This window comes from Sphaerodactylus townsendi, linkage group LG06 (genome assembly GCF_021028975.2).
Source record: "Sphaerodactylus townsendi isolate TG3544 linkage group LG06, MPM_Stown_v2.3, whole genome shotgun sequence".
NCBI lineage: Eukaryota > Metazoa > Chordata > Lepidosauria > Squamata > Sphaerodactylidae > Sphaerodactylus > Sphaerodactylus townsendi.
Genome location: NC_059430.1, coordinates 121961517 through 121980800, shown reverse-complemented (window position 1 = coordinate 121980800; position 19284 = coordinate 121961517). Strand labels below are relative to the sequence as shown.

The following is a 19284-nucleotide window of genomic DNA, read 5'->3' as shown; positions in this document are numbered from 1 at the left end:
AGAAGAGGGAACTCTCCTCTGTTAGCAACAGGGAGTGAGGTCTAAAGGGGCTGTTGCTTGTGTAACATAATTTATAATTCTTACAAAACATCCCGCCTTGTCCTCTGACCATTGGTTTGAGTCAAGAAGACGTACAGACCTGGTCGTTTCATCCCACCTTTTAACCACACCTTTTCATCCCATATTTGGTGCAACTTAAGTTAAAAACATCTTACGCAAAGGTTTCCATAACAACTAAGTTTCTATTTTACTGTTATCTGTATTTGTGAGCTTCTGCTAATTCCTTATCTCCTTGGTGGGGCTCTGTTTCCCCAAACCACCTGAAAATCTCAGTGTCAGGCTGCTTTATGAGTTTCTTTTATTTCAACAAAAATAAGTTTCTGAAGTGCTTGGTGTCCAGTGAATGACACTTATGTAACTTATATGATTAAATACAATGGCTTAAAACATTACAAACTATATGTTCATATCAGAGCCTCTTCCAACTGAATAGCCAGGCAGGATCCACTTTTCCCCCTCCCTCACCCTGTCTTCCACACTCAGGGGAAGTTGGCTTATTGCCTTTGCTACTGGCAGCAACCCCATATCCAAGCTGGCTAGAAAAAATAACACTTAAACTTACACAGTGTGGCTTGGATCCTGTACAACTATTGGAACTGGATCATTGCAGAGCAACAGCCTTGGTCTATCAACGGCTCAATGACATTGAAATGCAAACAGATTTCTCCTTGTTACCGGTGTTATATAAACCATTAAAATCTTGGATAGGTATCTCGGCTGCCCTTTACCTGTCCAATATAACATCTACGAAATGCCGCTGGGCCTTTTCCAGGGCCCGTTTTGATGCTTTTCCATCAGCCAATCTAATGGGCAGATTTCAAAAAATCCCACGACATAGGAGACTATGTGTTTGCCACTCAGGGGAAGTGGACTCTGTATTACATATTTTTTTGCATTGTGAACTCCATAAAGGGGAAAGGGAGGCTTTAATTCATCCATTGTTTATCCAGTACAGAGATTTAACTAGAGTTAATTCTGACTCAGTTCTTGTGAGAATGTTGCTGGAAGACTGAGTTTCTCTTATATCTCAGCAGGTAGCTAAATTTTGTATGCTGGCATATAGTAAGAGAAGAGTCATGTTGGGACCAGGAGCCGGACCACATGAGTGTGACCGTGGTAATGCTACAAGCTGATGATATTCTTTGTGTGGATTCTGTATTGTGGATTTCTGTACAAATTCGATTTTTCTTTTGTTTATTGTTCTTCCCTTTTCTTGTTCTTCTCTATTCTTTTTTGCTGGCCTAATGGCCGTAATAAAACTGACTAAAACTGACTGACTCAGGGGAAGTTGCCCACCATTGCCAGGCACTTACTGGGAGGCAAAATATTGTTACAATGAGCATCGTGAAGAAGCAACACAAATGGTAGTAATATAAATATAAAAAATAATGTTGCACATCAGTGCTGCATTAGTATCATCATCATCATCATCAACCTTTTTATTGGCATGAGTTTAAAATACAACAGAGAGGTTGAGGAGAATCAAGTTAAAATAAGTAAATAAAATAAGTAAAAGACATTTCCAGCAGTTAAAACAATAAATAAATAAATAAACTAAAATCTGGGGCGAATCTGCTGTGCCAGCACCAGGAATTTGGCAACATCTAGGGATCTCTGAGGAGACTGATCACAAAGCAGATAGAAAGATTTGACCTTGTCTGATGAGTAGGCATAGTTCTCAGTATAATGGGTCTATATATTGTCTTCTAGATGAAGCATATAGTTCGCAATCTAGGAGGATGTGCCTCGATTGCTCTCGATGGATTGTGAGCAGGGACACATTCTTTGTTGGTATGGGATCTGGAGAAATCTGCCACTCAGGACTGCTGAGGGTAGGACGTTCAGTCGGGCTAGCATTAAGGTACGTTGGAGGTATGGCGAAGATATATTGTAGAAATACCTTGGTAGCCCTTTACTGAAGGGGGGAAGGTAGGAGCCCTCCGGTAAAATGCCCTTCATGTGCTGAGTAGAAAGCAGTTGGTTTTCGGCGTCAAGTAGCCTTAGCGACAGAAGTTTGACTATTTGCGCTTCATCCATGTTTATGAAGAAATCTAAGGCGAAGCCTAACGAATTAATTTTTTTCTTGATCAGAAGACTCCAAGTGGAGAGATAGGAATCCGAAAGCATTCACTTTGTTAGGCTGTCCTGTTCTGATCGAAAATGGAGGCGCAGCCAGTATCGAAGGCATTAGTATCATTGAGGCCTTCCACACTGTAGGATTCAACCTTAGTTTGACGTAGGTTCGACCCGGGTACTCTGCACAGCCATAGAGTTCGACTCGTGTCTGCCTCTGCCCCTTCTCACCATCAAATTTTCGAGCTCAACTGGGAGGTACAACTTTTTGCCGAACCCGGGTTGCACTCAAGCCGAAGACAGCACAGTGCGGAATCTCCCTTGCCTCGACTCTCCCAGCCAGCCAATCACATTTTGGCCATTCACAGAACAGGAGACTCGCGGCGGCGAAAAGCGCACCTTCAAAAAAACCCCACTTCTCCTGCACAAAGCAACGGCTCAGCTCTGCTCGTTCTGCTTCGACAGAGAAGGCTCACGAAAATGCAGATTCCTGCCAGTTTGTGACAGGAGGGAAATCAGCGCTTTGTGACATTGTCACAACATAGCTCCTACATGGCAAAACGAAAAAAGGGCCACGCACAAACGTTTCCTGCCATAGAACAGCAGCCAATTGGGAATGAGGAGCGAAAGACGCGAGGAGGTAACCCCGCCTTCTGAACTTGTGTCCGGAGAGATGACCCGGCTGCTGTGTGGAATAACAGAAGAGTCAAGCTCAGATAACGATTTCTGCAGACACAAGTCGAACCTAGGTCGCCTCTGCTGTGCGGAAAGCCCCATTGATTTTTTTTGTACTTTAAACATCAATAAAACGTATTAATATTCAGCTAAGTATTTCACACACTTATAAGTGGATATACACGTTCACATATGGGTGAATTACCAAGATGAATATTGTTCTCTTATGCCTACCCCTCTTTTTTGCTGTTAAGCTTTCAGTTTCTTATCAATTTATGGGGTTTTTTTCCATTTCCTGTATGTTCCTATACGTTTGTTGTGTTCCCATTTTTTTTCAGCAGATTCTTTTAGCTGTATATTTATTGTTCCAAATTTACCTTTTTAATCGTTTGTATCTTATCTCCCTTATACTGCTCAATGACCATAATAAAGATTGATTGATACCTAAGTTAACTGGCATTAGAAGGAGATAAATCCCACAAATGAGGGTGGATCTTGGGAAACCTTCTAAAACAGCTTTAAATTCTGCCGCCGCCCCCCCTCCCATGTCTCTTGAATATCTGCCTGGAAAAAATTCAGACCTCATCAGATGCTCCTCAAAGCTGCTTTGCTTTGCTTTGCTTTTCACCCTACAGTCTTGCCGGTTCTTATACACATCCTCTGGGAAACAAGCAGTTTTACCAACTCCACAAAATCTCATTGGTTTTAAATCCAAGATTGTAATCAGTTGGGCTCAATCATCTGGCCTTCTCCATGAAATCTATCTTTCAGCAGCAATGGCTGGCAGTGGAGTTTTCTCCAGCTTTTTGTAGTTCACAAAACCTTGCCAAAAAGGATGTCCCCAGTGCAAAAATACCCTGGAAGGGCCTGGAGCAGCTATTCCCAACCAGGGTTCCGTGGTACCCTGGGGTGCCATGAGCATGTCCCAGGGGTACTATGGCAACACTACCGCCCCCCTCATTTTTGTGGTATCTCTCGCCAGCACCAGCAAGGACATGAGCTGGCCCAGGGGGCAGGGCCTGCCACAAGGTCAGCAGCCACCCCCAGTGCCTCCCTTCACCCTGGGAGGTGAAGGTGGGGGGTGGCAAGCAGGGGCACTGGGAGGGAAAGGTGGGGGATTGCAGGGGTACCGTGAGATATGAAGAGCAAGGTCAAGGGTACCCTGACCTGAAAAGGTTGGGAAACACTGGCCAAAAGTGTTCTTAGCTGCAGGTTATTGGGACACTTGCCACAGGCCCAATGCTGGAGGGGGGGCACTGGGGACCACAGCCAATAAGCTGCCCTAACCTCACCTTGCTATCAGCCTACTTCAGCAGGAAAGGATGATAAGGGCCTCCTAGATTAGCTGGATGTTGTTTGGGCAAGCCTCCATCCTCACTTCAGTCTTTTAGAGGTTGACAGCTGCAGGTGGACTTTGTTTTGCCTAGACCCCCAGAATCACTAAGACCACTCCGGGATACTGTAATTTTCCAGGACTTCAGATCCTCACGAATAGTCTAGCAGCCTGACAAATTAGTATCCAGTAAGAGTGTTTTCAGCTTAATGAGTGTTCAAGTGACTGCCCACCTATTAACAACAAAGATAATTCCCCTGCCATTTGGGCACTGAAACTAGGAAGGAATTTGGGAGTTAGGAGAAAAACAAGTTTATAAGGAGGTCAGTCAACCCCACAGGGTTTTCCAGACAAAAGACACGGGTCCATGCTGCACAACACAAATTAGACATTCTGTTGACACACACACACACAAAAGGCGTCCTGAGATGTGGGGTCTGTGGGGAGAACTCCACACTGAATTTTCCCCAAGACATTCTCAGGATGCCTTATTTCAGCTCAAGGCATTTTTTTTGGAGACTCTAGTCAGTGGCAGAGCTGCAAGGGGATGGGGTGTGTGTGCCGTGCACTGGGCGCATGTCTGGGGCGCGCATAAAATCTCCCTCTTCCCCCCTTGCAAGCCTGAAGGTCTCCTGGGAAGTGTAGTTCCCACCAGGCCATTTTTCAGCCTGAAGTGAACAGGCTGCTTTTCCAGCCTGAACTTTTTAAGGCTGAGCTAAGGTAAGCGCAGGGCCCATGAAGGTGGGCAGAAAACACAGAGTGTGCACCAGGCGCAGTTTGGCCCAGCTACACCTCTGACTCTAGAGCATCTTTTTTTCCCAGACATCATCTGCAAGTCAACTCCAGTTTAGCTTTGTATAGCTGAGCAGCTCAGGAAGCGTTTGATTCTTCCTGCCCAACATTTAAGCTCTCTGGTCAGTTTTCTCCTCAGTTCCTGCCCAACATTTTGTGTGCTGCTGAAGGGATTCTCCCTGTCTCCATTTGCTGAAGGTTTGCTCTGCAGGCTCTGCTCCTTGGTGCCTTTTCAGTCTGAAGAGTACATGGAGCACAACTATGTACTTTTCGGTCTGAAAAGCTGCCCAGGCCTGGAGCCTTCAGAGCAAATGTCCTGGGGCAACCTTCAGCAAATGGAGGTAGGGAGAATCCCTTCAGCAGTACACAAAATGTTGGCACGAGCTGAGGAGGAAACTGACCAGAGAGCTTAATTGTTGGGTACAAAAAAAGCCTTTTTTCCTCTCTGGTGTCTTTATCGTGTGTGTGTGGGGGGGGGGGGAAACATGAGAGGCAGTATTTATTTTTTCAAAAATAATATCTTTATCTTTATCTTTATTAACCTTTAATAGGCATAAATAGATCAGGATTTACACAAACACATTCTGCAGTCTCAAGTATAGTTCGGTAGTCAAAAATAATAATACATATTTATTAATAATTTCAATCATAACAATAAACTCATTAAATTCTATACAATCAAATTCTATACAATCAAATCAGCATATCATAATATACAACATGTGAAGGTAATACTTATATGATCTATACATATGAATATATAAATTATAATTGCATTAGCTTGAACAGATTTGAAACAAAAAAAGTTCAAAAGAATGAGTTATCTTGCTATTTTAAAAAAACAGACGAAGTTTTTCTAAAGACTTCCTCAGGATGTCTCATTCGTGCTGTCTTTTTTTTTATTTAAAAAAAAAGACTCACCTCTTTTTGCAACATCCCCCAAACATCCAATTTGTGCTGCGCGGAAAGGACAATTGTGAGGTGGTTTGCCATTGCAGAGCAACTCTGGACTTCCTTGGCAGTCTGCCATCCAAATGCTAATCAAGGACTCCCCTGCTTAACCTCCAATATCTGATGAGATCTGGCTAGCCTGGACCAGCCCGGTCAGCAAGTACGAGTGTTGCCTTTCTATAACTTCTAAGACAGCATATTTCTGTAATTGAAAGTAATTGAAAGGGGAAATCATCAGAGGGCTAACAGGCATTGCTTACCTGTTGCAAGAAGCACAGAGAAGAGGAGGAGTCCCAAGAGAGTCTTCATAGTGGTGGCAGCCGTTGCAAAATTCTCTTTTTTCAGTAAAGTGAACTCTCTTTCCTAGAGTGGTTGTTCAATTGTTGGAATGGATGCATACATGGAAGAGGGGAACAAGGTTTTTTATTTCATACATTTTCAAGATTAAGAAGAAGAAGAAGAGGAGGAGGAGGAGGAGGAGGAGGAGTTTGGATTTATATCCCCCCTTTCAATCTCCTTGCCCTTCCCCCCCTCACAACAAACACCCTGTGAGGTAGGTGGGGCTGAGAGAGCTCCGAGAAGCTGTGACTAGCCCAAGGTGATCCAGCTGGCGTGTGTGGGAGTGCACAGGCTAATCTGAATTCCCCAAATAAGCCTCCACAGCTCTGGCGGCAGAGCGGAGAATCAAACCCAGTTCCTCCAGATTAGATACACGAGCTCTTAACCTTCTACGCCACTGCTGCTCAGTTTCTTCCTATGATTTGCTAAAGGAGGGTAATACAAATGTTCAGCTGCTTGTAGCCCCTACATATCAGGTAGGGTGGTATATTGCATTGTTTTCACCTTTTAAGAAATTCCCTATTTTTTTCCTTTTAATTATTTTTTATTTTATTTTATTAGATTTTTATACCGCCCCATCCCCGAAGGGCTCTGGGTGGTGTACAACACATAAAATACAATATAAAACAGGTAAACATTTAAAGCAGCAATAAAAGCAGCAATAAAAGCCTTTTAAAAGCCTTAGTACTATTATATCTCAGTACACATAGACACATAGACATAGACTTTAACACATGGCCATTACTTACACAGAGAATCACAACTCTTCCTGTTTATTTCCTTTTTAAAATTTAGATATATTTAAGTATTGATATAGAGTGCAAAGAAAACAGTAACACCACAATTAAACAAAAATCAAACCTTACTAAATATAATTTTCATTCATGTTCATTTATGTTTCTCAAATGTAAAAGATTCAATGGGGGTGGGTTCTTCCGAGTGTTAAGTTAAATGTTAATGTTGATAAGTGTCATATGTTAAAGAAAGTAAACCATTTTGTTTAAAATTTCATTGTTGCAAACTCCTTCCAAGTTCTGCCACACAGAATCCACAAGCTGAGGTTACACTAACACTCAGGTTTTTTGAGTCCAGGGCTAGCTGGTAGCAGTGGGATGGGATCTTGGGGTATAAACCAATATGTATAAACTGTGTATAAACCAATATGATGGTGCAGCAAAGAAAGAAAATGCCATTTTAGGTTGTTTTGACTGACTTTTGGGGCCATAATGCAAGTTTAGTCTCCTTCCTGTTCAATGCACATTCCCTTTGGCTTAGATTCTTGGTTACACCCATTTCCCCCTCTTTGGAACTCATTGCACTCTCAGGTCAGAATCTCCCCGTAGTTTCCAAGGGTGATTAAAACACAATTGCCTCATTGGATCATGTATGATGGCCATATAAAAAGAGCGATAAATTTTGGATAGAGATTGCAGAAGAAACGAAGATGATGACTTAAACTTAACATTGCTTTAAAACTAGAATTATTTCTGCTGAATATGATGGAGAATGAGTACAGGAATTATGAAAATGTAAAACCCTGGTCAGTTCTTGCCATGTTTTCTCATGCCTCCAGGACAGGATGTGGCATCTGTGTCTCTGCATTCCCCCCCCCCCCCCAAAAAAAAATACCAGAGCGTCATGATATATATAATTACAGTGGCAAAACTTGTGATAGCTCAGAAATGGAATGGATTGAAACTACTAACAAAAGAAGAATGGACAGAAACATTGGCCCCTTCCGCACACGCAAAATAATGCGTTTTCAAACCACTTTCACAACTGTTTGCAAGTGGATTTTGCCATTCCACACAGCTTCAAAGAGCACTGAAAGCAGTTTGAAAGTGCATTATTCTCCATGTGCGGAATGAGCCATTGATAGAATTAGCAGAAATGGACAAATTAGCAAACAGAATGGGAGGACAAGACCCAGATGGGTAGGTTAACACCTGGAAACCATTTATCGCCTACCTGGTGAAACGTAAAAAAAGATTTATTAACCATTGGCTTTCTACATTCGACAGTACTGTGAAGACCCAACTGAATTAGTAATAGGATATAATTAGAAGCATATTAATATGATGATAGTAAGTGAGGACATAGAAGAGATTAATCTGGTTTTTTTGGAAGAAGTGGGAAGGTGGAACATTTGTAAAAGTGAAACTGTAAAGTGTTGACATTGTATTTTTAAATTCTACATCAATAAACTTAATTTAAAAAGTGCAACTATGAAGTAATCTTGAGAGAGAGAGAGAGAGAGAGAGAGAGAGAGAAAATTCAAGAGTAGAGGAAGAGAGTAGCCAGGAGATCGGAGGTGGCCCTGAGATATTCTTACTTCCTTGTGAGCAGAAATGAAGGTTTATGAGTCATATTTCTTCATGACCACAAATTTCACCTCAGCTATGGTTCCCTTGATCACCTTGGACTAATTAGTTACTGAGCTTAATCAGCCTCACAATTATCTTGTGATAAACTTATTCTGTTATGAGTTCCTTAGATAATTTTTTTGTGGGGGGGGGGGTGAAGAAACAAGTGATACTCTTAAAGTGGGCCCCTGTCTGGGTTCAGAGAGGCAACAAACGCAGCCCTAGGTCAAAGCGCCAGTTTTCTGGAGTCCAGGCATCAACCAAGAATTGGAAGAGCTTCTTGGGACTGACACCTGTGGAGAATTCACAATAGAATTAAGGAATGGCCAGGGAAGGCCGAGAAAAGAAAGGGGGGAGATAGATTCCTTCGCCCCAGGGAGCATTTCTCAGGATAGTCCCTTGGGAGAAATGCTGGACAGATAAGTAGGATCCTAAAATGGGAAAAGGAACTAGTTAAAGAAAGGGGGATGCCCCTCAGTGTAAGGCCAGACTGAATATTCTGCCTAATAGTTTGTTGGGTCGAGTGTTTCAACTCTGGAAAAATTTTCATTTGTTACCAGATGCAACAAAGGAACAAATATTAAATTAGTACTTCATTTGGCCAAATTATAAATTGGTTTCTGTTCAATGGTTTAAACTTGACACTGATAGTAAAACAGTATTTTAATTATTGGCCCTTTAAAGTCGTTGTTTTTCTATGTTCAGGAGTATACTGAAATGTGTGCACAAGGGTTGGTGGTAGGGGGAGAAAAAGTTATCTCTGACCCAGGAAAACACTACAGTACCAGGCAGCCTAAATCAGCCATAGAAGGTCTGGCTGTTCTTTAACGAAATGAATAAATTCAATCCTACTGTAACAGAAAAATCTATAGAGGTAATGGGCAGATCATTATTATTTTCCCCTCTTTCTTTTTCAGGCAGCAAGCAAGAGCAGACTTTAAAATTTGTTCTCGTGAGCTGAGCTCAAGAAGCAAAGTGCATGTTAGACCTCTAAATAGCAGGGCATGCCTGTTTGTTGGAAGGGGCTGCTCTACATTCATTGCTTTTACCTCCACGTTTCTGAGGCTATATGGTTGCCACTGTTTAGGTATGGGGTACTATGGGAAAAATACTATTTTAAAAGTGGCTAATTCTTCTCAATAAAGACATCTCTGTCTATATTTTCCCTTAGGAGGAAAAAATGATTAGGTAGTTTAGAATAACTAAATTGTTTAAATTGTAAGTGTTTTATAACTTTACCACTATTAACGTTAAATTATGCTTAAAAATGTGACATGGCTAAAATATAAATCTGTTAAAGCAAATAATAGAGAAATAAATAATTTCAGTGATTAAAAAAAGAGGTTACAAGAAAGAGGGGAAAATGAGACTTTTCAGTGTAGGGGAGAATCAACCCCACAAAATAGCATCACTTTCAATGTTTTTTAAACTGGGAACCCGAGATTCTCCCTCCAGTTTGCCTAGATACACCACTGGGTGTAGCTACAAGGGGACCGGGGGGGTGTGCGTTGCACTGGGCACGCGCCTGGGGGCATCAAACTCAGATTTTGTCCAGGGCTCCAGTTTGCCTAGTTATGCCACTGACTGAGAGGCGGGTCCACATGGAGCTGCCTCTCCAGCTGCAGGGGACATCAGGGCTGTGCGCACGCTAGCCAGTGGAGGTGCGTTTCCGCACGTGTGCGAAAAGGGCCTCAGTTACCCTAACTGTACGGGGGCAAAGGGGGATGAACCTTAGAGTCCTCATTCTTAAATCAACAGTGGTAAAAATAAAAGAAAAAGTAAATCCACACATTTGTTGGGACAAGCTTTGAAGCAGGTCCTGGGAGAATGTGTGCTCCCTTCTAAAAACTGTTTAAGGTGAAGTATTTGACCCACCAGTTCAGTAAGGAGAATCTTAAGCTGAACCCCAAGAGAATATCCAGCATTCTCCCAGTACCTCTTCCCCAAATTTAAAGGGACCTTCAAAGGTTTATGAGAAGGGTGAGCCATGGCAAAATCTGAATTCCTAAATAAGCAAATCTCACCAAACCCCTTGCATAAAAAAAGTAAAAAACCAATAAGCCTACAGTTTTAAACTGGAAAGAGAAAAGAAAAAGTATTTTACCTTATTGTTTAAACTGCTGGATCCAGTCATCAAAAAAGTACCCCATTCGTCTCTAAGCAGGGCTTGCCAGTGCTTCAATGTTGAAGAAAAACAGGAAACCAATGCTAAAATGGGCATTGGTTGTTCAGACTTCCTCCCAAGTTAAAACTTGGCTAACACAGAAGGCAGGAAATTCGTTGACAGATTCTAAACCGCTAAAATATAAAGCTGTATTGTTAACAAAAAATGAACTAGCCCAGCTCTGAATCCAGCAAAAATTTTAATAAAAGGCAGTACTATTTAAAAAGGTAATGAGGCCGTGGAAGTTGTGACGAATGCATTCAGCCTGCATTCAAGTTACAGGGTGGACCTGCCCCTTTAAGAGTTAAGCCCTGGCCAGAGAAAAAAAAGGCAGAGTCTTTATAAACTGTCAGCGCTAGGGCTGAGGGGTTCTTCTTTTTGGAGTCTTCGGACTTTGTGGCTCTGTAGGAGCTGGTGTGCCCTCGGGTACTTTTGAGGCAGAGTGAAGAGAATCCGGAGAGATCTCTCACTGCTGTGGTTTAGGAATAGCTGGGGGCTATTCAGAACAACTAAATACCCTGAGTTTTGGAGGAGTGTGTCCGCCCTCAGGTGTTTGGTTTGTGAGGGAAACCTCTAAAGACTGTGGGTCTGTCCTCAAAGGGAACATCAGTTTTTGGGAGGCCCAAATCCTGTGGCAGCGAAGCCAAGTTTTGGGATTGTGGGAGAGGGAGGCTGTATGCCTGAATCCCACAGGGCGAAAGCTGAGTGTTTTATTTTTGTGAGGAGGAACAGCGGACTGAGGTTTTTATTTTTAAAAGGGAGTGTGAAACCTCCACAGTACCATCTTTTGAGAAACATCTTTAAAGTAAAACCTTAAGTGAAGGGACACCTGTGAGTGTCCATCGTGTAACTTACGTGAAGTGCCTGCAACCATACGCTTTAAGAAACATTCATTGCCTGAAACCGTTAAGCACAAGAACAAACCATTCTCAGCAACCGTAAAGCTTAAGCAAACTCTCTCTGAAACCAATATGCTTATTTCCTCTCCAGTTTATCTGAGAAGCCTCTTTGTTAAAGCCAGCAAATAAACGTTGTAAGGTTTTGGTTCAACTTTAAACCGTTCCAGTCTTCATCATTATTATTTTTGTCTGTGTGTCTGTGTCCCCAAACCAGTCAGGGTGGTGTCCGTTGAAAAATCAGTTTTGTGGGGCTATATAAGAAAAGAAAAATATTTTTGGTGGCAGCGCGAAAGCAGAAGATATAAGTGCATTTCGTTACAGAAGTCTATACAGATAAGTCCCTTAAAGTAGTGATAGACAAGAGGACACGTGGATATGCAATTATAGAAGAGAAGAGTTTAAAAAGAGAGACAGGAAAATTACCATTAGCTTGGTCAGTCCAAGCGTGCAGGTTATATACACCTAAGAAAGCGTTAAAACTATTTATTGTACATTCATCTGAAAAAACTTTTTAAAAAGCAGGATCTCTTAAATAGCAAGAGGGAGTCATATGGGAAGGTGGGAAAAACAAAACCCAAAAAGAGGGTTGGTGGGAAAAAAATGAATACCATTTTTTTCCCTGGTGGGAAAAAAATGAATACCAAAAGAATTGGCCCACCAAGTGTTGCAACAAATATATTCAAAAATCATTGGAGAGCATTGGTTCTGCCAAAAGCCCTCTTGAAAATGTATATATATATGGGGGGGGGGGGTGCAGATCTGCTTGTAGTGCAGATTACACAAAGATGTCTAATCTGTACTACAGTTATTAAGGGGATTAACAAATCCAAGTCCAAAGGGGGGAGGGGGAGACCATGGGCCTTTCCCCACTTTTCCTGCTGCCGCCATCGCCAAGGCCGCTGCTCTCAATGCTGCAAAGATGGCATCCCCTGGAGCGCAGGTCCGGGCGTCTCACCGACCCCCACCCGCTCTGTGCGGGGTCATCAAAAGGAGCTGTTTTCGCCAGCGCCAGGGATGCCGCACGCTGAGGGGGCGCAAGAGCGGCATCGTCGGGGCGGCTGCGCTGTTGCCGCCCCTGACGTGGGGAGTGCAGTGGGACCCCGCGCTACTTGCAGAAAGTAGCGCGGGGCTTAAGGTAAGTGGGTTATTGAACCATTTCAATATTATTAAATCAACTTTACTGAATTTTCTTAGGGGGGAGGGGAAAAAAACTCTGTCTGATCATAATGAACCATTTGTCAGGATGGCTAAAAGCTCTCCCAGCAGCAACAGCCACAACAGAAAGGGTGTCTAATGCTATTGGAACACATCATCAGTTCATATGAAATAATTTAGGGGTTTAAATTTTATAAAGGTTACGGGGAAATGCCTACCTTTAAGGATTTATACTTAAAGAAATAGATACTGGCCTTGTTGTGGTTGGGTTTTTTTTCCTATACCCACCTTAAGGGCAAGGGCCTGCTGGCCCAAACAGCACCTCTGGAATTTGCAGTCCAGCAGCTGCAGCTGAAAAATTAAAAACTGACTTAGAAGAAGAAGAAGAGTTTGGATTTATATCCCCCCTTTCTCTCCTGCAGGAGACTCAAAGGGGCTTACAATCTCCTTGCCCTTCCCCCCTCACAACAAACACCCTGTGGGGTAGGTGGGGCTGAGAGAGCTCCGAGAAGCTGTGACTAGCCCAAGGTCACCCAGCTGGCGTGTGTGGGAGTGTACAGGCTAATCTGAATTCCCCAGAGAAGCCTCCACAGCTCAGGCGGCAGAGCTGGGAATCAAACCCGGTTCCTCCAGATTAGATACACGAGCTCTTAACCTCCTACGCCACTGCTGCTCCTTAGAGGGAAAATAAACTCCAGCCATCCTGAAAAAGTCCCTGCCAGGTCCTGCTAACTCCAATAACTGCAGACCACACAGCTAACAAAAAAAACAAACTGAACAGTAATTCGTACTGAAGAAAAGAAAACTAACTCCATTGAGTAAAGGAGTATTGTCAGTCCTGAAACTTACAGCCCATCAATTTTACTGGGTGCTCCTGGATACTTTGAGAAAGGGAGAACAAGTTCTCTCGGTCAACTGTCTCTACCCTCTGTTTAATCCTTTAAATCTCTGAGATGTCCCCACTCTTTCCTGTGTTTTCTAAACTGAAAAACCCCAAAGTGTTCAGCCTCCCCTCACGGGGAAGATGCTGCAACCACTTAACAACCTGTACTTTCTCTAGTGCTGCAGTGTCCTTATGGACATATGGTGACCAGAAGTGTACACAGTATTCCAAATGATGCCACAGCGTAGATCTATGGGGGGGGTGGCGGGTGGCATTATAATATTCTCTGTTTTATTTCTCATCCCTTTTGTAATAATCCCCAGCTTGCATATTTCACCACTGCAACACACTGAGTCATTGTTTTCATTGAGCTATACACTATGACAGTGTTTCCCAACATTTTCGACGTCGCGGTACCCCTGACCTCGCTCTTCATATCTCAAGGTAGCCTTGAGGTTCATTTGATTTTTTTTTTGCATTTTAAAGGGTTTTTTCCTTTTTTGGCTTGTAGGTGGGGGGAGTGGCAAGCAGGGGGAGGGGAGGGGAGGGAAAGCAGCATTGACAGCCGCGTTGTTTGTTTGCCTACATTCGGCATGGATTTGGGGGGATTTAAAGGGAAAGCTCCCTTTAAATCTACCCCCCCCCAATCCACTCCGCATTTAGGCAAATAAAACAATGCTGTTTTAAATGTTGTTTAAAGGAAGCCCCTGAGGTTTCCAAACCCCTCTCCCCCCATTCCTTCAAAATCCATTTGATTCCAGTGGGGGGGGGCAGCCGGTAGCATTGTTAGGGTACCCCGGGACGTGCTTGTGGTACCCCAGGGTACCACGGAACCCTGGTTGAGAATCACTGCACTACGACTTCAAGCTCTCATTCACTTTGAGTCTCAACAAGTTCAGATCCCATTAGCATGAAGTTAAAACTGAATAGGGTTTTTTTTGTTCCAATATGACCTTGCACTTACCGACAATGAACTTCACTTGCCACATTGTTGACAATTTGTTCAGTTTGTGGAGGTCCTCAGTGAGATCTTCATAGTCACCCTTGGTTTTTATCACTCTGCTTAGTTTTGTATCATCTGCAGACTTGGCACTGTTCACTCCCAGCTCCAAACCATGTATGAACAAATTAAATAGCACTAGCCCCTTTTAGTCCAACTATTTGCTCCCTTTCATTTCTTATCCATAAAAAGACTGGTCCTCTTATCCTATGATGACAGAGTTTGCTCAAGGAATTTTTGGTGAGCATCTTGCCCAAAGGCTTTTGAAAGCCCAAATATATAATTTCTACTGGCTCATGCTTATACATGTTCATTTTCTTCCTCAGAGAACTACAGGAGGTTGGTGAAGTACTACAGAATGCATGCAGTTTTTGCCTCACCAGGGTTTGTTCCTTTACGTGCTTAATAATTCTATCTTCAATTGTATTTTTTTTTGTTTATTTGCCTGGGACAAATGTTAAGCTAACAGGCCTGCAATTATTTGGTCCCCCTTTAGACTTCTTTTTAGAAATTAGCTGCTTTCAAACATATATCTCAAAACAAAAACCTGTCTCAAAACAAGGCATCTTGAATACAAGAACATAGGAAGCTGTCATCTACTGAGTCAGGGGCTCATTCCGCACACGCAGAATAATGCACTTTCAAGCTGCTTTCAGGGCTCTTTGAAGCTGTGCGGAATGGCAAAAACAGTTGTGAAAGCAGCTTGAAAGTGCATTATTTTGCGTGTGCGGAATGAGCCAGACTGTTAGTCTATCCGTGCCGGGTCTCAAGCAGAGGTTTTTCAAATTAAGCCCTTGAAACCTCTGTGACTGAAACTATAACTTCCTCCACATACAGCAGACACTCTACTAATAAGCCAAAGGCTTACTGAAGTTATTTTTTCTACGTTAAGAGTCAGAACTCTTAGGCTCATTCCGCACATGCAGAATAATGCACTTTCAAACTGCTTTCAGTGCTCTTCGAAGCTGTGCGGAATGGCAAAATCCACTTGCAAACAGTTGTGAAAGTGGTTTAAAAACGCATTATTTTGCGTGTGCGGAAAATTCTGGCTGCATCTCCATTAAGAGCCAGAACTCTTAGGCTGATTCCGCATGGGCCAAAAACAGCGGTGTGAAAACAGTGTGAAAACAGTATAAACCCTTTTACACTGTTTTAAACCCTTTTACACCGTTTTCACACCGTTTTCACACTGCTGTTTTTGGCCCATGCGGAACCAGCCTTACATTCTGGCTGCGTCTCCATTTCAGATCTAAGCATAGGAGTCTTTATATGGCTTACTCTTTCTAACTCTTACCACTCCGAGGCCCTTTCTGCATAGCGGAAAGGGCGCCCCTGCACCGGCAGGAATTCTGCCAGTGGAGGGGTGGGGGCCGTTTGCATGGGGGCGTGAGAGTGGCCCCCACAGAGGCCGGCACAGGAGAGGCGGCTCCGCATGGACCTGCCCACACTGCCCTCCGACCTCCAGGGGGGAGGTTTTTGGAGGCGGCCTGACGCCGCCCTAGGGGTGGAGGAGGGGAGCCAGGTCTACGCTGCTGGGCGCTTTACAAAGGCCAGCACTGCTCAGCGAACGGGCTCCATGGGGACGGGCGCTTTGCACATCCCTCTAGGGCACCGGTGAAATGGCCCATGGTGCGGCGAAAGGGCCCAAGTGATCCAAGCAAGTTGTTCATAAAATTAGGTCAATAGGTGTCCCTCGTAATTCCCTTTGATGAATACCAAGCCCTTAGGACATTGAAGCAGAGGGTTTTAGGTATTGAAAGGCAAGCCTTGCATTCTCCCGCATGCAGGATTTGCTTGCTGCTGAAATTTAGCATAATTCCCATCCACAAATCTCTCCCTACTTATTTTTTCCACCTTAAGTCACCTCAACTCCAACGATCTTTTATGATCTTTTAATATTCTCTCCACAGCAACCTTTTAAAGTAGGTATTTGCACATACATCATAGTAAAAGATTTTGCCCCTGTTCTAAGAGACAACCCAAAATGGTGTCACACGGGTTACTCCACTGTGTGTGCCCCAGTGGGGAATATTTATCAGATCCGTGTTAAAAGGGGGTATCTTATTTACTCTCAAAGAAATAGTAAACTGTCTTTTAGGTGATCAGCACTCTCACATTATGATGGAGGTAGCCAGATTTCTTTCAATCGCTTTGAGGAGTGCAATTTTTGGTCACATTAAAATTCAGTGCCAATGAAGGTTGATGGAGAATATGCTGCCATATACTATATCAAATCATTGGTCCATTTAGCTCAGTATTGCCTTATACGATTGACAGCAGCCCTTATGAGCTCAGCTTTCTCAAAATGTCCTACTAGTGATTCTTTAATTGCAAAGATCAGACACTGAACAGCAGTAGCCTCTTTGACAGGTTCTCATTGCCGTTGAAATCTGCTTTCTTCCCTAACCCTTACCTTTCCTGCCAATTCCATATAATTTTTTGCATTTCAAAATCATAATCTGTTTAAACCCTCTTGATTATCTTAGTTTCTCCCCAAGAATCTTGGGAATTGTAATATAAGATTAACTCTCCGGGATTTCCTGAGACCAGAAAGATTTTGTTCCATAATGATAGTATTTATGTTTCTGTGGACAGTTAGAGCTATCTCAGACCATGGAAGCAACCAGGGATTCAGTGCACCTGGCAACAAATCTGATTTGAGCCAGGTGTATTCTGGCAGCTTTTCCTTGAAACTTCCTTCCCTTCCCTCCTAAATTATTTTAGAATGGCTGGCTAACCAAACTGTGTGTTTTGATTCTAAAGCACCTTTTCATCAAGGGTATATGCAGTGGTGGGATCCAAAAATTTTAATAACAGGTTCCGATGGTGGTGGGATTCAAACAGTGGCGCCACCGCATACATGCACCTCCAGTCCCTATTGCGCAGGGAGGTTGCTTTAGTAACCCCCTCTAGGCACTCAGAAAAAATTAGTAACCACTTCCAGAGAAGTGGTGAGAACTGGTTGGATCCCACCTCTGGCGTATATGTAAATGTATCATATTCTTCAGCGCAGTCTTGGTGTGAATGATCTCCAAACAGAACTGAGTCTTAGTCACCAAGAAGTTAGTCATGCCAGTCATTGGAGTAAAATAAAAATTCCTGGGATAAAATATCAAAAATAAAATGTCCAGATACTGATTTTGCTTGGAAAATGTCTTTCACTGAGGTGGAGGAGATTGGCCACTGCCACAGTTTGTTGTGATGCTGGAGGTTTGACCTAACAGAAGAATCAAAGGCAATTTGATCCAATCCCTGATCCAACTCGGCTGAGCCAGAAGCATCATTCCAGTTATGACACAAAAATACTGCTAAGAAAGCCTAGAGGTCCTTGAAATGTCATCATTCCTTACTCCCTTTGACCCCTTTGCCCTGACTGAACAGAATAAGACAAATTCAAGATTTCAGTTTTTTGTCAATCTATTTTATTTGTTTCATTTCTTAAAACGAAGAAGCAAGAGATGTTTTTGGAAAGGTCAAGTGATCAGATTCAGAGGAAAGGACATGAAGGCTTAGTCAGGACTCCAAGAGGTGTATCAAGAGATGATTTTCAACAGCAACAATGCTGACAGAGTCAGAAAAAGGGATGCTGAGAAGGAAGGGGTCTTGCAGGTCACTTCTTTGATTTTAGTCAAGGTGCCGTTTAATTTGTAAGTTGTTCCAGATTTCAGTATTTCACAGCCAATCTTAGAAGAGCAGCTCTTCACAGTGATATCAATTGTCTCCTTTTCTGGAGATGAAAAAGAAATGAGAGTGGATGTCCATTGTTCCCAGTAAATATAATCAAAAAAGTTCATCAACCGTATACCCTCCTTTTCCATTTTAATGCTCAAGGTGATGGTCAGAAATACACCCTCACCAACCAGGGTTGGTCGTAATTAAAAAAAAATTGGTAAAATTCAGATTTGGGTGTTTGGGGGCATAAAATGATTTGTATGCCTGAATCCAACTCAGAGCCAATTCGGATATGCCCAAAAATTTGGGTAAATCCAAAAAATTCGAGTCGTTTTATTTTTTAAAATTTTTGGTGTTTTTACACGTTTTGGCCTTCAGGGGGCACAATTGTAAAGATAGCAGCAGCAAACTTTCAGGATATCATCCGGAGACTGTCCTGATGATTCTCCCCAAGTTTAATGAAGTTTGGCTCAGGGGGGTAAAGTTATTGACCCCCAAAAAGGGTGCCCCATCCCCCATTGTTTCCAATGGGAGCTAACAGGAGATGGGGCCTACACTTTTGAGGGTCCATAACTTTGAGGGTCCATAACTTCACCAAACTTGGGGATTATCATAAGAACAGTCCTCATATGATACCCTGAAATTTTCGTGACAGTAGCTCTAAAACCGTGCCCCTCACAATCACCCAAAGAAATGTCCCCAGATTCTGTGCTCTGCAGTGGCTGGCTGGCTCCATTGCAGTAAATGGGAAATTTCTGTGGGAGGGCTGTGGAGTGCACATTTCTCATAGTAAACCCACAAAACTTTCAGGGTGACTTCAGGAGAGTCTCTCCATGACACCATCCAGGTTTGGTGACCCTTGCTTCAGGGGGTTCAATGTTATGGGCCCCCAGAAGGGTAGGGTCCATCTCTCACTGCCCCCATA

The 19284-nt window shown here is 43.0% G+C and overlaps 2 protein-coding genes across 4 annotated transcripts in view; both read right to left on the bottom strand.

Annotated features, from left to right (window-relative positions):
* LOC125435051 (phospholipase A2 inhibitor gamma subunit B-like) overlaps positions 1–19284 on the bottom strand; it is a 113624-nt gene that overhangs the window by 53781 nt on the left and 40559 nt on the right. The window lies entirely within an intron of this gene.
* Positions 1–19284, bottom strand: part of LOC125435052 (phospholipase A2 inhibitor gamma subunit B-like) — a 43821-nt gene that overhangs the window by 1914 nt on the left and 22623 nt on the right. Inside the window, exons 1-2 of one of the 3 annotated variants that reach the window (XM_048501062.1) lie at positions 10691–10857; positions 6145–6247 (exon numbers count right to left, since the gene is read on the bottom strand). The exons of 1 other annotated variant lie outside the window; for it this stretch is intronic. In XM_048501062.1, the coding sequence (XP_048357019.1) occupies positions 6145–6247; positions 10691–10807 (220 nt within the window). In that variant the 5' untranslated portion in view covers positions 10808–10857. Of the gene's footprint in view, positions 1–6144; positions 6248–10690; positions 10858–18104; positions 18415–19284 lie in introns of those variants that run through there. One more of the 3 variants, XM_048501063.1, reaches the window with a different exon arrangement.